We start from the raw sequence: 22256 nt of genomic DNA on the forward strand, positions 1-22256 counted from the left end.
TTCAGAGGCTGTAGTGGGAAACACATTTTTACTCATAGTAAATACAAAGAATTGAACTTCTGTAGGTGATTACTTTTTAAATCCTGATAAAATTTTTCATAGCAAAACTAATGCAGCAAGACTATTACCCTCTGCAAATTAACACTGTTTGTGCAGTACGCAAATGAAAAATACGCTTTCCCAAGTGTCAAGCCTGGGTGGGATTTTAGACAAAACTACAGCCCTTGAAAGAGGGAATAGGGCTTGGACTCGCATAAAAGACTATGGCTTGCACGGCACCGCCAGCCTTTTGTAGCTGCTTCTTTTCTGGGTTCCCAAAAACGGAGAGTCGCAAAAAATGGCTAGATGGGTGGAGCGGCCTTCCTTCCCCACGACGACCCCCCTCCTAGCACAAAACACCCCTCAGGAGGCACGCGGCGGGGTGTGCACCGCAGGGTCACCAAGGCTACCCCCAAATCCTCCTGCCGGGGCTCGGACCGCGAGCGGAGGAGCCCGCGCTCCCAACGGCCGCGCCTCGGAGAGCGGAGGCTCCCGCTGCGTTCCCGCCACAGCCACCAACGGCCACCAACGGCCACCAACGGCCGCAACAAGACGCACCCAGTGCGCATGCGCCCCAGCCCGCTCCCTGCTGGCGCTGCGTGACCGACAGCGGGAGGAGCCAATGGGCGGGAGGGCGGCTTGTGCCGCCGCCAATGGCGTGCGGGGAGGGGGCGGGCGCTGCGGCGGGGCCCGGCCGGGCGGCATGTGGCGGGCGCTGCTGTGGGGGCGCCGCCTGCTGCGGCCTCCGCGCGCCGCGCCGGGGGGCGCCCTCCGCGCCGGCCCGCGACCCGCCGCGGTGGCACTGCCCGGGGGCAGCGGCGCGGGGCGCGGCGGAGCCGGCGCGGCCTGGGCGCGGGGGGCGGCGGAATGGCGCCCGGCGGCAGGTAGGGACCGGCGGGGCGGGGCGGGGTGGGGGGGCACGCGCTACCCTCAGCGCCGGTCCCTCGGGGTCTTAGGCTTCCCCCCCCACCCCCCCAGCATTCGTCAGGCGGCTCAGTCAGGCCTGCGGCTTCATAATTTTAAAGGGCGCGCTTGAAGCTAGCGAGGTTTCTCCCTTGGGGAGGTGGTGGCTGCTTAAATGCCCCAAAGCTGGCGGTTCTGCCGCGTGTGCGGTAAGCGGTTCTGCTGGCTTCTTCCCCAGTGACTGCAGGCCGGGACATCAAGACAAGGCAGCTGAGCTAGAGCCATGTGCTCCCCGGCCTTGTGAAATAGTGCCGTGAAATATAATAATGCCTCAAAAAATAAATAAAAAACTCGCAAAACCCGCAAGCCATCCCCTGCAGGCCCCCAAGGAGCCTTGTAGGTGCTTAGTGGCAAAAGCAGCTGTGTTATGTGGCGAGGCCATGGATCTCCCACTTGCAGTGCTGCTGCTGACGCCGCATCACCTCCCAAACTGTATGAAGGTGACAGGTCGCTGGCTGTTGTCTACAGCGAGAAATGGCCGAGCTGCAGGCGTGTTTCGTCAAAGTGTGCTCATAGAAGCTTCCCCGTACGAGGAATGGGGACGGATTTAGCAGCGCGAGGGCTGGTACAGGCTTGGTCGCCCTGTGATGGGTTGTTGTGGCAGCTCTTCCTCGCCTGGGTCTGGCTGTGCCGTGCAGCGCGGCTGAGTAAGCCGGGGGCTGCTTAATCCTTCCTCTGGAGCAGGCGCTAGAGGCTTCACATGTGGCTACCAGGCAAATATTTAACTTTGGTAACCGCTGTGTCTGGAGGAGCTGTGGCCACTGCTAATTTTCTGCATGTGTGACCACAGCAAAAGTTGAAAGAGTGCATAAGTCCCTAAGCTCAAAGGCTGTATTTTACAGACATCTGATCCAATTTCATATCCCCATTCACGCATATGGTTGTATGTAGCTATTTTTCCTTTGTCTGCCTTTCCTTTACATTGGTAAGTGTGAGCTTGGCTCTGCTTCGCACTAATGTTCACTTTATAGGGGCAGGCCTGCGTCGCAGGCAGATCCAAATCTGCCTTCAGTGCATGCACAAGTCGTTCACTCATTAGACCCAATTGGAAACAATCTGATTTCAGTATGTGAGCAGAAGTAGTTGTACTAACTCAATATCAGGTCTATTTTCTGTATTGATTTAATCTACCTAAGATTTTAGAGCACTTTCACCACCACATATCACCTGTTCACAAGCAGTGCTCTGAAAGGCTTTTAATATGCTTAAAACCTGTGGCTGTTGAAGTATTTAAGCCTCATTCATATTGACTATCAAATATCTGATGATAGTATTGACTCAGGTAACTATTTCTTGCTGTTAGTATTTACTAAAAGGAATCCTGAATACTAACTACTGAGAAACTGTGTAGCATAATATGGGTACTGTATAAATAAACAATATCGACTGATAGAGTATTATTTACCAAAAGACTGCTTTGTTCTCAACTTTGAATGGGCTTTAAAAATCTGCAGCTCCTGTTTTGTTATCAGCATCTAACCAAACTCCTTAATGATTGGCCTAACTAAGACTATAATTTAGTTTGTGCTGTTTTGCTTCTTTAGTAACTTCTAAGTTATTGAACTTTAGTAATTTCTAAGTTATTGATATTGGGAAATTAAAGAGAAAATTTGCAACTGTTGGTTTTTGTTTTGTTTTGTATTCCAGATGATGCACTTTCCAGGTTCAACATTGACTTCGTTGTATCTCTGCTGAGGCAAGAAAATGCTAAAGACATTTGTGTCATCCAGGTATCTCCAGAACTAAGATACTGTGAATATTTTATAATTGTGAGTGGATCTTCAACACGACATCTCCATGCAATGGCAGAGTACATGCTGAAAATGGTAAGACAGTTTCCTCGATATCCTTCAGGTTTTGGGAAGCAATTTCAGTTGGAGACTGAAGTCGTGAAGTTAATTTCACAAGACTTGCTTGTATAGTGATATACCAGGCAAGATATGCCCTGCCATTAGTAGCCATGTGACATGTAGTCCTGAATATATCTAGCAACTAACTGTGCTTTTTTCCTTTAGCTGTACTTTGCAAAATGTAGAAAATGTGTTTTGAAAACAGACCTCTCTGTGTTTAAAAGAGTGATGATGGTAACACAGTTTGATGGCAGGGCTGAGAAGCTCTAATGGCAATGGCAAGCAGGCCACCGGCAAGCTTCGCAGTGTTCCTGCTTGGCTCAGGCTTTGGTCCCTAAACATGCAGCTGCTCACAGGTTTTTAAGGCTAGAAGAAAGGCGGCAAGTTGCAAAGCAAAGGATCCCCTCGCTGGTTTACTAATGCAAACTGCTATTTAAATAACAGCACAAAACCAGCTTGTAAAGGTGGCTCCGTCGATTGAGTTCTGTGCACATCTGGAAGGAAAGGAAAAGCAACAGCTATTCTTGTACTGAAGTGTTGTATTGTGTAAGCTTTTCAGTACAGGAATGGAGTCCAGGACAAAAGCATAGGTGCTACGGAGCAACAAGGACCTGACACGGAACAAGGAGAAACTGTGGCCAGGAAGGAACCAGCTGGCTGCTTATAAGTGCAGTATGGGCACTGCTACTCTTAAATCAACAGCCCTGGGTATTCCCCAGAGCAGGAGAGATCAGTGAATACCTGCCATTCTGCCACCACCCTACAGAAATGTGCCTGTGCTGCAACTGGCTGCTCCCTCTGCTGGCAGTGAGAGCTCTTCCTTTGCACGGGCTGAACCCTTGGGCATAGGGTCCTCCCTCCTGCACATCCAGAGAAGCTGACAAACCCAGGGCCCCAGCAGTTTAGGGCTGGAATAAGTGTTGCAGGGGGGAGAGGGGAGAGGGGAGAGCACAGAAAAAAAAAAGCTGTGTGGTAACAAAGCTTTAAAAGCTTTCCATAGTTTTCTGATAGGCTGTTTAAACTAGAAGTAAGGTATTTGGATAAGGAGCAGTGTGAAAACTCATCTGACTTAACGTTTGAGTGACCATCCTTTGATGCTTGTCTTGATGAAACAAATAGGCTAAGGACAGATCTGAAAGGGACAGGGCTTCAGCCTCGAGCTGTCCAAGTTCCCCAGTGCTCGTGAGCACCTGTGTTCTTTACGTAGCAGGTGGGAGAGTTGGGCATCTCTAACTGGCATCCCGAAAGCCAGCATGTTATATTGGAAGCTACCTTGCCCCTGCTAAGCTTTTCCAGTCCTGCTTTGAGCTGCTCTCCCTTCTCTCACAAAGGTTGGTAGCTTGAAAACCTTTATGCCCATTGTGCTTCCTCTGTAAAAAGTGGAGCTGTGTACCTGTGTCTTGCAGGCAGTGTTCAGCATGTGCTTTCAAGAGGTGGACGACCCCTTTGAAGGTCTTTATGTCCAGATTCATTTGCCTTCCCTTTCCAGAAAGGCTAAGCTGGGCATCACAATTCCTGCATCCTTAACTAGCTCATGTAGAATAACTACAGCTGCCTGAAAGGAAACTTAGTGATGCGGGCGACCGTGGGGAACCTCTGTCTGAAAGACAACTTAATTGCTAAGCAACTGTGTCCAAAATTGATTTTAAAAAAAAATCCTTATGCATGACTATAGAAATTCTGAGCATTTCAATGTCAGATTCTATACTAAAATGTCATTAATGCAAACTTTTTTTTCTTGTACAGACTACAGAATTAGTATTACATCACCTAGACTATTTCAGACTTGTAACAACTCTAGATGACAATGTCCATCTTATCTGTTAAGTCTGAGTGCTTTTAAGTAAGTGTGAAGTAACTTTATGCTCTTGCTTCTCTCTCAGTATAAGTGTCAGAAAGAAGAAGGTGATTCTCATGCTCTCATTGAAGGGAAAGAGACGGATGACTGGCTGTGCATTGATTTTGGTAAATATTTGCAAATCTGACAAACAACCAAGTTCTGCATGAGCTCTGTGCTGAAGGAAGTGTCTCAGTGTGAGCCCTAGTTGCTGTGGAGAGTTGACAATACTCTGCTGTTCCAGAATTTCAGATGTTACTGTTGCTTGAATTCACTGAGATAACTGAATTCATCTTTGCTAAAGATCATTAGCATTGAGAAGAAAGCAGCAGTAGTTACTCTTCAGGGCCAAAACAGGTCTTAATACATTGAAAATACGGTAGTAGAAAGAGGAGACAACTCAGCCAATTTTCTGAAGTTTATATGATTGCATGCCTCATGCTTTCCTAGTAATAAAATGAAACTCTTCACTGTTCTGGTCATGTTACCCCAGACACTGGGTAAATCCACAGTCCTAAAGAAACTTTTTTTGCTCCAGAGTGTGAAACGCTGCATACAAACATAAGGGTCTTTGCTTTCAAAAAGTATTGCTCCTTCATTGCCACCTCTAGAATCTCATCCTCTGGATTTGCGATGGGAATAAGGATAAGCAGGTGACCGCGGGTGGGTGAGGAAGCAGCACAGCCAGTGCCTCAGCCCCTTCACTTTCAATGATTTTGACAATTCTAATTGAAAATCAATTGAAATTTGAGGCATTACTAGGCAAACAAGTGCATTGTAAAAGTGCCCTGGGATTAGCTTTCTTTTCACTTATTTTGTACAAGCAGTAGTGAGCATGCAGGAAAACCTAATTGTAGTAGGAAGGAGAAGCTCGGTTGAAGTTCAGACCTGTTACTTTATAAAAAACCATTTGAGGTTTGAGCAACAGACCTGTGGAAAAAAGTTACTGGGTATACCTGAATAATACTACAGGGAAATTGGAAGTTTGTCATAAGGAAATTTAGGGAAGGTGCTCTTTGAGGAAAAAATTCTTTCAGTGTTCTTTCTAGAAGTTGCAACTTACTTTGGTCTGGAGTCTGGTGATACAGTTTCAGGTTAAACTAGAATATTGCTGTCTTCTACTGACTGCTCTGGGAGTTTTCTGTAGGAATGACTGATTCCTGATTCTGTTTAGGACATGGAGCCAGCTACTTAAGAGGAGACCTCCTGCAGCTTCTCTGTCACACATGGCCAGAATAGGGATGAGAAACTTGAACTATTTGTGCAGCTTGAAATATGGTAGTTCTACAATTAATGCAGAGGGCTAAGTTTCACTGCTGCTAGATTGCTAAAATAGGTCTATCACCCTATTAAGTTAAAGTCTGTAGCTAATTATTTTTGACATGTTGGAGTTGTTGCCCAGACATGTACTATAAATGACTCCCAGGCCAACTGTGACTGCTTATTTATTGTGACTTTCTGTTCTGTGCAGGTAACATAGTGGTGCATTTCATGCTCCCAGAGACGAGAGAGAGGTACGAATTGGAAAAGCTCTGGACTCTCCATTCCTATGACGACCAGTTAGCTCAGATGATGCCACAGTTGCTGCCAGAAGACTTTATACTGGGACTTGCTCCCCAAGAGCAGTGACTGTCACCTTGCAATGAGCTGCAGCAAGAGCTTAGTAGAGCTACTGAGTTGCCGAGGTGGAAAGTGAAGAGTGTGCCCTCACAGGCCTCAGGCTTGGAGTGGGATTACTTGCTGCAGTTGACTAGCACAGAACAGGATGTTTTACTGGATGTGCCTATGTAAGGTTCTGAACAAGCTATTAAACTGATCAGGCTTTACCATAAAGAAGGAATCAAATCATAAGGAAACTTCATGGTGGAGTCACCGTCTCAAGGGTGGCTATAGTGAGAAGCATGGGGAGCTGACAGCTACTGAAGTTGCTTATCTGAAAGTGTCTCTGGCCTTCTGGCTTTTATTTTATGGGTGAAAGGTCTTACGGTAGCAATAACACACATGACACATCAATCCTGCAAAAAGTGAGTACTGCAAGTTGGAGACCTGCCTGGAGCAGTATGGCTTAAGTAAAACCTTTTTGCAGTAGGTCAGGTGCATCTTGTTATGGCGAAGCAAATCATGCTGCCTTGGAATTGAAGGAAGAGGGGAAATGGACTGGTACTAAGTGAGCACCCAAAACCAAAGAAAGAGGAGTGACAAATACACCTTGAGTTAACAGAAATTCAGTCCTTTAGCTAAGGCTAACCTGTTCTTAATTAAAAACAAAACAAAAACACTGAAGAGCTTCAACTCCTTTGCATGTTAAAAGATGCAGTTTGTTCTAAGTGTGTCTGGTCTCTCTCCTGCTTTTCCTCTCACCTAGTTTCTGGCAAAAGACTCTGAGGCAAGAGGCTGGGGCAGTGTAAACTGCCCCCCTGCCCTATGCAGGGAGGGGAGCAGGGCTAGAGGCAGCCCGAGTCCCGGGGCACTGCTTGCTGCTGAGGGACAGTTCAGCACTGGCAGGAGGCCTTGTGCACTGGTCACACGCACTGGCTGCTGCCCTTCCTAGCATCTGGGCAGGAGAGCTTTAAGGCAGTAAGAACAGTTGCCTATATGTAAAACATGTAGCATTGGATTCGGACCCCTTCCCCTTGGGAGAAGCTTGCCCCGCCAGGCTAAATCTTGAGGGTGAAGACCTTTTTCTTCTGAAGTTGCACGAGCTGCTCCAAGCTCTGCCTGAGTCTGCCCCCTGCACAGCAGCTGCTGCTAGTGCAAGGACACAGTGCACCCTTCCCCTTCAGGGAGAGAGCAAGGAAGGAGGAATGCCAGCCGAGGGCTCCTTCAGGGAAGGTTGTGCCATTTGGAGTGTGTGCAGGCAGCGGGCGCTCATGTCCCGCTGGCAGCAGTGACCTAGAGACAACCAGCTGCACCAGAAGGCTACCACAATAGATGAAATCAAAATACGAGCCATGGATTAGTGATAGACATTGCAGAAAGTGTAGGTGGAGAAAGCAGCTGAATTTTTCATCCCATGAGCATGAAATGGTTCATAAGTTTAACAGCTGTTGAAAATGTTAACATCTTTTACAGATAAGGACTACCCACAGTTGTTTTCTTTCACAAACACGAAGTAGCAGTCCCTGCAATGCCACCGCTCTGAATCACTTGAAATGTGCCCAACTATATCCGAAGTAACTTGCCTCCCTTTCACAAGTCAGATTTTATTCTGGCTCCCACTCTTTCCATTGAGTGTAGAGCCATTTCTTGGCAACGTCTTGGTTACACCATACTGAATTAAGGGGCTTGACCACATTTTTTTTTTTTTTTTTTTTTAATACTGAAGTATTATGGTTTAGGAATTAAAAAAAAAAAAAAAAAAAAACCTTCCAGGTTGCTTGTGGTGTCTCTAGCTTCTGTTCTTTCAGGAATAACTGCCATGAATTAATCTTTTCTTTGCTAAAAGGCAGCAGATAGTTCTGCAAATTAAACAAGGACCCCTTGTTGATGTAGTAATGCAGATAAAGTATCTTTGCCCTTGTAAGAAAGGCATTAGTGATATACTTGACTGCAAAAAAAGATTTGCAAGATTATATCATGGTACTTGGCAACAAGTAATGCACAGGGGGTAAAGATAACCTTGACGCTCTGCATGGAGGGATAGGTTCTAACTCCGATGCTTCCTCCGAGGAATGGTATTGGGAAGTCACTTGGGTTGCCTCCCTGAGCCTCGTGTGCTGTTTGCCTCGTCCTGCTGCGGAGCACTGGCTGCAGCAGCAGAGCCTCCTGCCATCGTACGGCCCCGCAGCGCCTCGCCGCTGGCAGCTGCGCTGCGTGCAGTGTCAAAGGCAGCAGGAACGAGAGGAGAGGGCCAGAAAGAACAGAAAGATACGGAACAGCCTCCACAGGAACCAACTAGGACGCCTGAAATGGGAAAGGGATGGTAGCCTTTAAGGTAAGACAAGACAAAAAGAAATGAGTGGACAAAAAGCGGTGAAGTATAAGAAAAAGTACAACTGAATCTACTGCCAAAGCACACTGTGGAAAGGAGTTAAGTGAAAGCATCAGGAAAGATCCACTAGCTTCTGCTAAATATCAGGATTCCTAGCTCAGGAAAAGAACTTCATCACTCCCACTTTCACAAAACCATCACATTCTTCACCAAGTTACTGCTCCAGCCAGATGTGCTGGAAAGAGCCGGGTGCTGGGAATTACTACGTGTGTTCTGGCTGCTCCCTGCCGTGCCACCTCTCCTGCAGCTGCACAGGTGAGTCTCTGCAGAAGAGGATGATGGGGCAACAGAGGAAGAGTGCTAGTCCAGGGCTTTGGTCCCTGTATCCCCAGTGTCCTGCACTGCATTTGAGTAAGTCACGCAGCCGTGGTTGCGCCTGGCCCTTACGCTAGCCCCTGCAGCGCAGCGCACCGCTCTGTGCAGCTCCTGTCGCGTTCCTGTGCGCTGCGCCTGCCCTGGCAGCCCCTCGAAGCCCCGCTGTCCCGCACAGCGTACATGCTGCTTGCACTGGACACCAGCACACGGAGCGCATGCCTTGGAAAGTGCAGCTTAGGAACAAAAGCTTTGGAAGGTCGGAAGCAACTGAAAGCACCATGATTTAGCAAATGCTTGAACAAGTAGAGGATTCAGCTATCACAAATGCTCCAGCCACACAGAGGAAGGTTTAATTTTTGTTGCTCAAATGACAGGAATGCCACGTCTTAGAAGGTGGCTCTCTAGTGGCATGGGAGGTCTCTGTGAAATGCAGGACTGTACATGAGTGTCTGCTGCAGAGATTGCTTCTTCAATTCCCTTTTTATTTTTGCCTACTTGGTTCCAACAGACACACTGACAAGTGGAAGGGGTGAAATCACACACAGAAGTTCACAGTAATCTGGTTTACCTTAAAAGATACAGAATGATTTTACTCATGATCACTTCTTTCTTCACCTGCTCTCCTCCACGCTTAAGATATTCACCTTTAAACATCTATCCTCATTTCAGTTCCCGAGGATGGTTGTGGGGATCTAAGCCAAGAGAAGATACCACCTCCCTGCCCCGCCGTGGGCACACAGCAATGGGGCAGAGGCGAGACCGGGGTTGCCACATTGCTCGCTAGTGCGGCAGGCTCGGCCTACGCAAGTTTCTGGGGCTGTGCTAGTTACAGAGCTTCATCACAGAGAGCAAAGACCGGGGCAGAGGCGGCCAAAACAGTTGGCAGGTGATCAGCTGGGATCACGCTCCAGAGCCGCTGCAGACTCCACTGTGTTTGCCCCGCGTCACGACTGCTGAGCGCACGGCCCTGCCAAAGCAAATGGGCCCAGGGCATTTCGGTAAAATTGAGACCAAAAACTAGGGGCTGTGCTGTGGGCTTGGGGGTGGTGTCTCATGAAAGGGAGATGAGGAGTTATAAGCCACAGAAGTTACCGCTCTTAAACAGGCCCTGGCTGCCGGGCACCCTAGCACAGCTGGGAGCCCCGTGGTGGCCACTGGCCCTCACGCAGTTACTAGTCTGGAGAGAAAGCCCTGAGCAACCTGATGGAAGCACCATGACTGCTCGGCCTCACGAGGCTCTCAAGAACACAACACACAACTGTATCTGATGATAGGAGTTAAACTCTTTATTCCATTCAGAGGCATCTGGCAAGTGGAGCTGCATTGGGGGGCACATTACAGATGAAAAATGATCCATACTTTGTGGATACTGAAATCATTTACAGTATTTACTTTCTAGCTATTCCCAAATACTCCAAATTACCAAGTCTCAATTGAAAATAAGAAAACAAACATGATTTACCATACTAAGTCTAGAAATTTAAGAGAGATGACAGTATTTAAATCAGCAGATGTAAATGCAGCGCATATTTGTAAAGTAACTTTTATGGAAAATAACAAAGTCAAATCCTTCTCAAATGTTAAGAAAGGAACGTCAGACTGACTTAAGCCTCAACAAAAATTAAATGCTATGACTTTTCATACTTCAGTAATTTTAAATTCATTGTAAGAGAAAAAAAAAAAAAAAGTAGTTATCCTAAAGGCTAGATGAAGGTCACTGTCAAAAAAAGGAAAAAGAAACTCATTTTTCTCTGCTAAAACTACAACATAAGTTTGTGGTTTTTAAACCAATTAGTAAAGAAGAGATGCAGGAAAAAACACTTCAGACCATTTTCAAAATCATCTAATCTGTACAACAATGATCTTTGGGAAAATTATCTAGTCTATGTAGTAATGCCTCTATTTCAACATGAACCTAAGAGGTAGATAACAAAATGATGAAACAAATGTTTTTGCTCGTTGTGCCCCTCAAATCAGTGCAGCATGGTGATTCTGATCATCTCATGCACAAAAACATCACAAAAAAGGTTCAGAGGTAATAGCATGGCTCTGTCGACCACACGCATACAGGCGCGCACGCGCTCACACACACACACAGCAGTCTTTATGCACCATGTGTTGCCACATTTTTTTTTTTTTTTAAACTGAGGTAGACTGAAGTTTATTGTAGAAACTTGAATGTGTCACTATTACCACAATCATCATTCAAATTACATTCGGAAACTAAAAAATTTGGTAACTTTCCTGTTATCCCTGCCTTTTGACATTTGTTTTTTCTTCTCTAATGGTTGGTTGCAGAACGTGCATAAATCCTGCTGCATCTATTATAAGCCAGGCTAGAGAGGTGGTGGTTTTCTTTTCTTGTAATAGTTTTAAAAAAAACCTTCAAAGTGGCTTAGTGTGGCCCATAACAGCGGCTGGATATGTAAACTTAGCCTTTCCTTGTCTTTCAGTGTGATCAAACACTGCTCGACCTTCCCCCGTTGCGGTAACTGAAAGCAGTGTGTGATGGGGGTGCGGAGCGCCGCGCTCCCGCACGCCCCGTGTCCTATCCAACTCAACATGAAGCTTGCTCTCGGAACAAAATGGCAAAGTCCAAATGGGCTGCAAATGGGTCAATGTAGCATTATTAGGTAGTGATGGTCAAAGGCACAAAGGGTTCATGCATTCAATCAAGTAGCACAAAAAAAAAAAATAAAAAGAAAAAAAGAAAAAAAAATCAGCCTCTTGCAGCCTTCTAAATTTTTCCCCCAACCCCAGCCTCTTGCCATCACTTCCTTGTCCTGTTCCCAAATAAGTACCGTCACAAACTTTTTCATCCCATCTTAAAAGAAAACTAAACGGCATTGCTGCTATCAGAATGTTGGCATCATTCACTATCTTTTGAACATTCACTGAATTTTCCTAAACAAACGATGGTGTTGAAGCCCTCAGGAAATCTGAGGCTGTTTTTTGTATCCACCTTACTCCTGTCAGCCAGCAGCTAGAAGTGCTCTACTATATTTTTTCCCGATAAGCCTGTAGTACTCCTGGCTGGTGGCTGATCAAATTTTAATTTTTTTTTAAAAAAATAAAATGCTCAAGAACTATTAGCTTTATAAAGTATACAAAATACCAAAAAAAAAAGAAAAAAAAAAAAAAAAAAGAAAAAAAAGAAAAAAGGAACAATTTCTCATTGAGGTACTAAATGCCTGAGGTAGTTTAGTAAAATGCATATTTATCTTTTTATGCCCTGGCCAACACCATTCAACACTTCCCTTAGGTTATTCATGGCAGTGTTATGTAAAAATGCAACCAAATTCTTTTTAAAAAATGCCACTTGTTTCAACACTGGGACTAACACTTAAACTCTTGTCGATACCCTTGCTCTATCCCTAGCCCACCCAGAATCCCACCCTCCAAATGTGTTCCTTTTCTTTAGAACGGGACCTATAAGAGCAATGCCTTTTTTGTTTTTTTTTCCTTAAACCAGTGAACTCAGAAGAGAAAGCTTCATTAGACCAAGTTCTAAAATTGTTGGGGAATAATAAGAACAATAAAAAAGACTAACAAGTTTATGTTAAATTGTGAGAATAGAACAAAAGGGAAGTGAAGGGGTCCTTATTTTAAAGCTGGGTTTCAAAAGTTTGAGAGAGCCTACAGAATACATTCTCAGAGACAGCGTTCAGCGTTGCCTGGTCCTCGAACAGGTGATTGGCTTGGTGGATCTTCTGCATATAACTCCAACAGGTGCTCGCCACCCGTCGCTCTGTCGCACAGTCTGTCTTTGGTCTGGCATCTGTCTCTGATGGGCCATTTCCTAAACCTTTATTTCCGTCTTGGCTGAGGCTGTCCACTTTGCAATGTTTTTTGCTGTTGCTGCTGCCTTCTTACCTGAGCCAGAATTTCCTGAATTTTTCTCTGAGCAAGCTGAAGGACACAAAGAAAGAGAAACAATCATCACGTTGGTGCCTTGCTCCTCACAGAGGAATTGAGACACGCTCCCGGGATACGGGAGATCTGCAGTAACCGATTTCCTCCTATCAACAAACAGCTTGGTTTGGTGTAATACACAACTAAATTTTGAACTTTTCTTCTTTTTCCACCTATTTTAACTACCTGCATGATCAGTTTTCAGACATCATGAACATCAAGGAGATGACCACTAATAATAAGACTACTTGAAGGCTGACTAATGGACATTTCAAGGTAACTCCCATCTGATGTCTCCAGAGACACTAATAAGAACCACTCTTATTGGGCAGCAAACACGCTGCAGCACCCACAGGACTCAGCCTTGCAGGACTCATCTGCACTCCCTCCTCATTTCTGAACTACCTGTCACCCGCAACAGAACAGCAAAGGAATCAACCCGAACCAAGAAGCAGAAGAAGGATCCTGTGATCCTTTCCCTTATGATATGAAATCAGCACATTGGCACAGTTGTAATTTCCAAAGGGGGGGAAAAAAAAAAAAAAAAAAAAAAAAAAAAGAAAAAAAAAAAGGTTGTGACCAGACTGAAGTTGAGATGAAAGCGGGTAGGCTGTTGCATCTCTCAGGATTTGAAGACAAGCACGTATGTATGCAACCTGTCCACACCTCCCAAATCCTAAACATGCTGACAAAAGACATGCAAAAAGGAGCTTGTTTCACATATGAGTGTGAAATATTGCTAGAGGTCTCTCCCACAGGTAGGAGGAAAGTTCACTTCAGCAAGACAGAGAGCCCTGGCAAGCAGCACTCCCTGTATCCTGAGCACAGGCCTTCCATCCCTTGCCGCTCTACGTAGATATAAAAGACAGGTCATGGCAACATCAAGGTAATGCAAGAAAAGAAAAAAATCATTCCAACCCCTCCTACCTGGCATGCATAGAAGTGACCAGTTATTTTCACAACCACCTGATCATTTTCATCAGGTGTCTGGTCACGAGGGACTACAACTTCTGCACTTGTCAAGTTTTGAAGCTCATTTACCTAAAAATAGACAGGAGTCAGAAAAATGAAGCAATATAAAGAAACAAAAATCCCACAACAACCAAGCCTCAAAGATGAAGCTGCTGAGCACAGAAACAGCATCCTCTAAATTTAAAGCATTCAAATAAGCACACACACACCAGAAAGCATCCTCATCCTGCAGCGTACTTTGCAAGATGAGCTGCTTGTCTCACTAACATAAATTAACACCAAGTTCCCCTGTTTGTAAAAGTGCTTCAGCGGCTCTAAATGCAACATACAGGAGGTGTTAAATACATTACTTAAAAAACAAACAAAAAAACCCACAAAAAACCCACACAGATACATGCCAGTTAGACAGTATTTACAGCTGAGTTTACGAGTTTAAGGTCAGAACACTTATGTCACGTATAATGTAAGGAAAAAAACTGCCAAATTTTTTCCTTGAAAAGCCTTCATAAGACAGAACTCTGAACACCTACAATTAAGAAATAGCACCAGCTTTAATGTAACCTCATGGAGTTAGCTATTAATTAGCCAAATGTTTAATCTTTATGGGTGTATACACACTTAAATTGGAGTAACACAGAAGTTTTAGTTCTGGTACTTACTGTTTTGCCTCCTTTACCAATAACTCTACCAGCAGCATAGGATGGCACTTTTATATGAGCCTCAAGTTTCACTTCTTCTTTAGGTCCAAAGAAATTTTCTTCCTTAAGTTTTCCATAGATTCTCCCTTGAGCCTGCAAAAATATTTTCAGTTAAACAGTGCCTACTGAAATCCAGTTAACTTTAAACAAAAAAACACGCAGAAAGGGGAACTCACGATACACAACCCTAATAAAAACTTTCCCTCAATAAATACAGTAACTAGGTTTCTAAAAGTCTTTGTACCACCTGCAAACCTGGTTATGAAGGAACAACTTGGAGATCATTATACCATTCTATTTGCCATGAAATAGTGCTTTTAAAATAAACCGTTACATTCCTGCAGAGGTAAAGAATAGTGGAGCGAAGAAGAGCCATGTGGCCAAATTGTGTTTTTATTACTGCCAGGGGCACAGAATGTCATTAATTGGTTCAAAAATATATTAAGGAAGCTAAAATGAGCCATGGCTTCTTTGACCACAAACTGCATACCTTTATGTTCAGTTACACAATATTTTGGTTAAAAAATAAAAATAAAACAGGAATTGCTCAGTTTTCTAGTGTCAAAAAATGAATTCCGCATAGATCTAACTGGCACAAATGGGCAGCTGCCTGTTCTGGGCAGGGTGGGTACAAGTGCCAAGCAGCAACGAAAACGTCCCCCGAGACCGGCTGCTGCCCCTCGCCGCTACCTCCCCTTCTGCCCTCTGTCCCTCGCCATGTTTTAAGATATCGCCTTCTTCCTTCCCGCCATTGACCAATAAACCCTTAAGTAACGCAGCCGGTCTGCCTCTCTGCGGTATCAAAAGAACATTTCAGCTGTGACATTGCAGGGAGGTGCTCCACAAAGAGGACCGGCCTCTGACCGCGGAGCTCTCCCGGTTCAGAGCCCGCGTCGCCTGGTCAGAACCGCACGGCCTGGGCACGACCACCCTGCGCGGCGCACGGCCAAGGGGCCCGCGCGCCCAGAGAGGCTACACCATGCGGCCGGCACCAGCTTATTTCACCTGCACCTTAATTTCCCCATTCCCTCAAGCTCACACAAGCTTATACCACCCTAAATTTGTCAGGCCAAACATGTTTATAATCTTGGAGCTGAAGTACTCAGTAAGTACCTGAACAGTATGGAAAAATATAATGTGAAGTACACAGCTTTGACCTAGCTGGTGGGAAGCTACCACCCTGTCACACAGGAGAACAGCTACCTCTTTTCAGTGAGGCAAAGGGGTATCCAGAAAGCCATGCAGGAGCTCAGCACTGCGTGCTGGCACCATCCACCACCCAGCAGGCCAGTCACGTCCTGCTCCGGGGGGATCCGAAAGGGTTAGCCAAGGGCAGGTGAGACGCTGCTACGAAGCTCATGCTTGAGCACGTGCTTGTCCGGGGAAAGACAAGAGCGCAGCCGTTTTCCTCTCAGCAACGTTTCCCGCCCACAACACGCCTGACAAACTGCTCAGCCAGTAGGGCCAGCATGAGAAGCTCCATAGGAAAAGGGTATCGCGGCCCCGCAACGCGAGCTCCTCTCTTGGCTTTGAAAGGCCTTGAGAGGCTGGAAATAGGTTAGTGATCCTTCAGCTCTCAAAAAAAACGTTTTGAAGAACAAAGAGATGCAACTCAAATGGATTGTGGCTCCTTTACAGTCACACAGGGGCTGGAAGAGAGAGTCTCCCACTTCTCCTGCACAGGCCCGCGCTGAGGCGACGCGATCCCAGTGCCCGGGCCCGTCCGAACCCTGTGGAGCGCTGCGGCCGCGGCCAGCAGCAGCGGCACATTGCCCAGCTCCTGCACTGCAGAGACAGGGACACAGCCGCCCCGGCACGCGGCGGGCAAGGCTGCCGAGCCGCAGGGGCACGGACCTGTCCTTCGCCGGGCTGCCGCAGACGCAGGACAAGAGCTCCAGCTCAAGAGAGCCTTCCTGAAGGCCGGGCCGCAGCACAGGGCTCGCTGCGGGCAGTGAGAGGAAGGGCTGGATCCTGCCCTGCCCCACTCGGGCCAGAGGGCTCCAGAGGCTCCAAGAGATAGGAAAAGCCACCTGAAGGGAGCCCTGAGTGGGGCTGCTTCTCCACAAGACGAGCGCTCTCAGGAGAGCAGCTGTGCCAGTGTGCTCACCCCGCTTTGCAAACACACAACCCAAAAGTGCACAGAAGTGACCAACTGCTGTGGTTTTGGCTGAAGTAGGGGCTGGAAAACAGGGAGACTTTGTTCCTTGCATGATCTGGGTTTGGGAGAAATGGCTGGCAGAGGACTGGTATGTGGGAGTCCAGGGTAAGAAGCTTGAGAATGGCTTTGACTATATGAAAATTAGCCTAAGGGGAGTCCAAAGCTTGCTACAGGATAAGCCCACTGATATCTGGTGGAAGGAAAAAAGCAGCCAAAAGACGCTCCATATACGAGAGCACGAGTGCCCCCATACATGGGCCGCACACAGTAAAGCCCACGAGGCCACAGAAAACCTTGAGCAAGCAGAGCTTCTAAATTACAGTTTTACACTCAATAGATTTTCAAATCAATATGATAAGACCTCAAAATAGGCAATAATACCAAATTCATCTAAGATTGTCATCACCACAGCAGAATACCTGCCTCTGATAGGTCTCAACCTCCTGAACTCATGAAACCCATTCTAGATATGCCTGAAGTTTCTACACCTGCTTCTTGCAAGATGCCCTGAAGCAAAAAATACAGAGCTATAAAAATTAGGAACATGCAAGAAGGCAATACCAGGACATGAACTCTCAAATGACTTAGTACCTGCTCTGGGCCTCATCTATGATGAAAGTTGGCTGCTGCACAGAACTATCTGTACTACCCCTAATAAAACCAGCTGCTTTGGAGTAACTACATTTATCCCTTAGCAAGTAAGTCGGAACGCCACTCTACTACTTTATTTTAACAACAACAACAAAAAATTGGAGCATCTTCATGCAGCTGGGATGTAAATACAATTAGGAACCTTGCACTTATCTGTAGAGCTACACAAAAAGCATTTTCCATCTGGCACACAACAGTAACCTGGAGAGACTCAGTCTCTCATCTTGTCAGCTTTGTTATTTCAATTAAATGGACTCATTTTTTGCATACATTAAAATAGACTAGAAACACTGAACTATTACAGTCAGACTAGAAGGGAAAATAGGAATGCAATGTGGTTATATTTTCATGCTAGACTTGATTCAACCTTATGTAAAACTCCCACCAACTTAAGGTAACCAGAACATGGTCTCTGATGATACTGTATTACTCATATAGCCACATGTGATTCCTTTTGGCAGAAGGAAAGCAAAAATCAAGCACATACTAAAATTCTGAATAAAATAGTACTGGGAACCAAATACTCTGTTTTCACTATAGCCCCTTACAGCCCAAAGGCCACTATGGATTGACAAGTTTTTATACATTGTACCTTGAACTGAGCTTCTGGAGGTCCAGTGATGATAACCATTCTCAGCTTGGCATCTGGTCCTTCAGCAGGGGCAATCTGGAACAGATAAACATAGCTTTTTTTGGAGGAATAGTTTAAAGCCTCCTCCTCCCCATTTCAGTCTCACATTCTGTTCAAGAGTGAAAAATCATTCGCTGCAGTGCTTCAGTCAGGATGAAACCCATGTTCTCCTTAAAGTGTATTAATTAGCTATAATGAAACATGTAGAAATTGGCTAAACCATGAGCCACTTTATTTCTGAAAATTAAAGGCATGGCTACTCTTTTGCAGATGGCAAAACCCCATAGCAATTTTCATGTGGCTACGAACGATGCAAGACACGTAGCTTTCAGAAAACAAGGCTGGTCAATAGACAGAGATTTTTTTTATTCTTATCCATTAACTTAAGTAGTCTTTCTAACAAGTTGTGCCCATGAGCCAAAGTTTGCATCTGTCTCCCTGCACGCAGAAGGTCACTCTACTGTTGTAACTAATCATATCGGAAATATTCGTCCATACTGGATGACAAGTTCGCAGTTTCCAGTGGTTTTGCATTTAGAGACGTTTGTGTGTCTCAAATAAAAATTAAGCTCCACCACAACTGAGACAGAGATGCCTGTAGGGTATCTAGCAGTTCATGTCACCACAAAAGTAAGATTTCTGTGGGTGTTGTTCTCAGACTCCAATGGCATTAAATAATTCAAAGTAGCCTCTGACATTCTGCATGAATCTTTTGTTTATCACAACTGACATTTCCATTGTTGCATCTAGTATTACAGAGCCACTGTTGAATGGGCAATATATTAAACACTACGGGATTTCATCTTAGCTGTTGGCATAGGGATGTTTTTCATATTTAGCAGCTGTAGTTTATTTCAGACAAATTACCAGTCACCATGTATCACTGTCACTAAGGAATTTGGCTAACCAAAGTTCATATAATTATTCATATTGTATCTTAAGATGGAGAACACACTACATACACTAGTTATTTGGTTGGCATATTTATTTTTCTTATGATTTCTGTTTTCCACTTGGCTTTATATATATGGAGACATTCATTTTAAAGCAGTACATTTACTAAAATAACAAAATACAATGTTGTGGTAAGAGCAAGAAAAGACTAAACCCATTCATTATTTGGAACACACAAGTATTTTGAGGTGGAAAACTTCAAGAGCCACTTGCAGGCAGCTGATTGAGCAGAGCTCAGCCTGGTAATTTCCATTCTAGTGTAATGAACCCTGTGATTTGCCTCTGTCTCCTCACCTTTTTCATAGTGAACACCTGCTTCTTTATTGAAAGTTTAGGATAAATATCTTCCATCAAGTCTTCATTGCATCTTTATTTCTTGCACAAATAAGTGTTCTGGGCTGTTTCTTGCTTTGCTTTTATCTTAGCACACCTTGTTCTTTTCTCAACAGCTGGAGTACAGCGTAGCTGAGGGCTATGAGAGGAACACGTGCTACCAGCAGCAACCTTTCCATGTCTGACGGGCAATTTAGGAAACCTCAGTGCTAATTTGGCCTGTCTGCCGGGAGAGCGTACACCTCTCCTCTCACACCACAAACAAAGCGGGGGATTTTTAACATACAAGAGGAATAAATTTACATTCCTAACTGGAAGACAGCTAGTCTCCGTACTGAGTCACAATCCCACTGTTTCATATTCCCCAGACCTGGAGCACACACACACAAAGCAGCTCCTTCCCTGGCAGGAACGGGCAGCGGCTCCAGCCTGGGTGCGAGGTGGGTGCCCAGAGCACAGAGCTCCTTGGCCGGCGCTGGGGCCGTGAGCTGGACAGCACAGCCCTGCACGAGCCCCTGTCCGGCTGCCACTCATTGAGGCTTATTTTACGGGTAACCTAGTTGCATCAGATCGGCAAAGCTCAGCACGAGCGCAGAGAAGAAAGCGGGTGGATATAAAACACTTTCATTTGTAGCCATCGTGTATACGACTCCAAACCAGCTCAGAGCGCCAAGCAGAGGCTTAATTCTCCCACCGTGTGGAAGAAAGCATGCTTACAAGTCTGGCAGAGTGGAAGTTGTTCTAGCAACACTCCCTCCAACTTTTAGCTAAGATGCTGACTCCTGACTAATTCGTTATTTAATATTTTGCTCAAAAGCTACAGTAAAGATTGCTTGAATGACAGGTGGTCAACACCAAGGACCTTTAGCAAGCTGGAACCTACTGTCACTTGAAACATTTGTTCTCCCACAAAAGCAAGAGTGCTGCTTCATGTTGTTGGGTCAGATTAGAGTTCAAATTACATTTTTATTCTAACTGATATCTGCCAAAATCTGCAGCCTCACCATTTAGCAAGCACGCCCTATATCTGCACACTTCTGTGGAGCTTTAACTCCACTTCCACAAGTCTCTATTACTTTATTCCTGGTGAAGGAGCAGAAGACAAGAGCTTTAGCAAACTTTTAACTGTCTTTCAATTACCACAGACATGTTAAACGTGTTGGGCAGAGGGGTGCCAGCCAGCAGAGGAAGCCTGAGGCCACTGTTAGCCCGATGCGTGAGAAACTCAGGCAGCTCCCTTTCCACTGAACTGTCTTCCAAGGCCCAAATACAGGACTAGTTTGGGCTGGTTCTCAGAGGTCCAGGTTACTTCATGTCTCTCTCTCTCTCTCCACCATAGCAGTACCTACCATATGCTACCTAGCCTGTAGATATAACCTATGGAATGCTCACCCCTGTACAAGGGCAAGTTGATAAAAGCAAACCTCCCCCCCAAGACCAACACCACGCGCTTCCAACCATTCCTTGCACCAAGTTTCTCATACCAATGCTCTACAAATGTAAGCCATCCGTGCTGGGCAACTCCGTTATTTAATGCAGCGCTTAATAAAGGATGGATTTGGGCAGCAGGCCAGCTGGTTTACTGGCCAGCAAATCGATGGGCGTTCAGCAAAGCCCACGCCAGGCTTGTTCATGAGGGAGCCCCGTGTAACGTGCAGCGCGCTGCAAGGTGAAGCCCTTCCAGAACAAGGCGGCTGCAGCGCACGCTGCCGCGGCCCTGCTGCCCCCGAGCGTCTCTGCTCCACAGCACCCACCAGGGAGGCTCCGGGCGTTACTTTCTGGTACCTCTACAGGTACTAGGAAGCTGAGGATAAGCTAAAAGAGAACTGAAAAGATGACATCTGCATCGCTTGGGCATATAACAAACATTATTGGTAATTTGAGGCAAAACAGTGTCTTAACAGCACGGAATAGCAGAGGCAGCTATTCGCAAGGCCCTGGCAAGGGAAGGCAGCCATCCTTCCTTGCACTTACCGTGGTGTTCCCAGCGGGAAGCCAAGGCCTTCCTGCAGGCAAGGGGGCAGCCGTGCTGGTTAGTCCCTACACACAGCACAGGGCAAATTCACCGAGGAGGCCTGAATTTGAACTTGTCCCTCTGTTAGTTCAACTGCTGCAAACCACCTTATTCTCATCGGTGCTGAACTAGGTGGTCAACACACAAACAGCTAGACAGGCCTTTGGGTGCTACTCCAGGGTCGAAGAACAGATCAACTCAGGGACTGAGAATACACACGTGGTTATACAAAGTACTTCAGAGCGGAGCCAGCAGATCTTAATATCTCAAACTCTCCAGTTTGAAACAGAGCAAGACAGATCCCAGTAGTAAAAGACTTTGCCTGGCGTTTGTTTTTAAAAGGGGAATTTGCCTAGCCAATTTTCACTTTACCAAAAGCAAGAAGAAAGCCTTTACATGCTGCTTCATTAAGACTTAAGTCTGTTTCTAAGAAATTGGGACCACCAAAGTAGTTTTCTTTGCAGCTTATATTTCACACCTCGGGAGACGTTTGAAAACATGCTTCTATAATTATCTTGTCTCAAGGAAGATGAAAAAATGATTTATAAACAAATGTACCATTTATCACATCACATTCTAAGCGGAGAGAGGGGGAGGACGTTCACGAAAATCCTGCTTGTGCAAACTTGCTGAGAGCGTCATATAAAATAGACAGAAAGTTAGTCAGTGTAATAATACCTTAATAGATGCGCCTGCAAAACGAGAAAGTTGTTTGATGTGCTGTCCCTGCTTGCCAATAATAGCTCCAACTGCCAAGGCTGGGATGAACAGATGAACAGTCTCAGACTCGGGCTGTTGCTGTGGGGAAGAAGGAAATATGCAGTGAATGTTTTTGAACATTATGAATCAGACTGACAGGAAAACTGGTATGGAACAAGCATGCATGGAAATGAGGGAGGATTCTTAGGATGCCCTGTTAAGTCCAAATGTTAAAGGTC

General features: G+C 45.6%; 2 protein-coding genes across 2 annotated transcripts in view; one reads left to right on the plus strand and one right to left on the minus strand.

Moving 5' to 3' along the window:
- The first annotated feature begins 337 nt into the window (after nucleotides 1-337).
- Nucleotides 338-6390, plus strand: MALSU1 (mitochondrial assembly of ribosomal large subunit 1). The gene is made up of 4 exons (XM_088519726.1): nucleotides 338-923; nucleotides 2650-2828; nucleotides 4736-4817; nucleotides 6161-6390. Exons 1-4 carry the CDS (start codon nucleotides 338-340, stop codon nucleotides 6316-6318), a joined length of 1005 nt encoding a protein of 334 aa, XP_088375852.1. The 3' UTR covers nucleotides 6319-6390.
- Nucleotides 6391-12533: 6143 nt separating this feature from the next.
- Nucleotides 12534-22256, minus strand: part of IGF2BP3 (insulin like growth factor 2 mRNA binding protein 3) — a 102346-nt gene continuing 92623 nt past the window's right edge. The window contains exons 12-16 of the mRNA XM_088519701.1: nucleotides 21997-22116; nucleotides 17979-18053; nucleotides 14539-14670; nucleotides 13835-13948; nucleotides 12534-12904 (exon numbers count right to left, since the gene is read on the minus strand). Coding sequence (XP_088375827.1) covers nucleotides 12803-12904; nucleotides 13835-13948; nucleotides 14539-14670; nucleotides 17979-18053; nucleotides 21997-22116 — 543 coding nt within the window. The 3' untranslated portion in view covers nucleotides 12534-12802. The remainder of the gene's footprint in view (nucleotides 12905-13834; nucleotides 13949-14538; nucleotides 14671-17978; nucleotides 18054-21996; nucleotides 22117-22256) is intronic.

The sequence above is a fragment of the Tinamus guttatus genome, unplaced genomic scaffold (genome assembly GCF_059628265.1).
Source record: "Tinamus guttatus ecotype Peru unplaced genomic scaffold, ASM5962826v1 Tinamus_guttatus_pri_ptg000067l, whole genome shotgun sequence".
Classification (NCBI taxonomy): Eukaryota; Metazoa; Chordata; class Aves; order Tinamiformes; family Tinamidae; genus Tinamus; species Tinamus guttatus.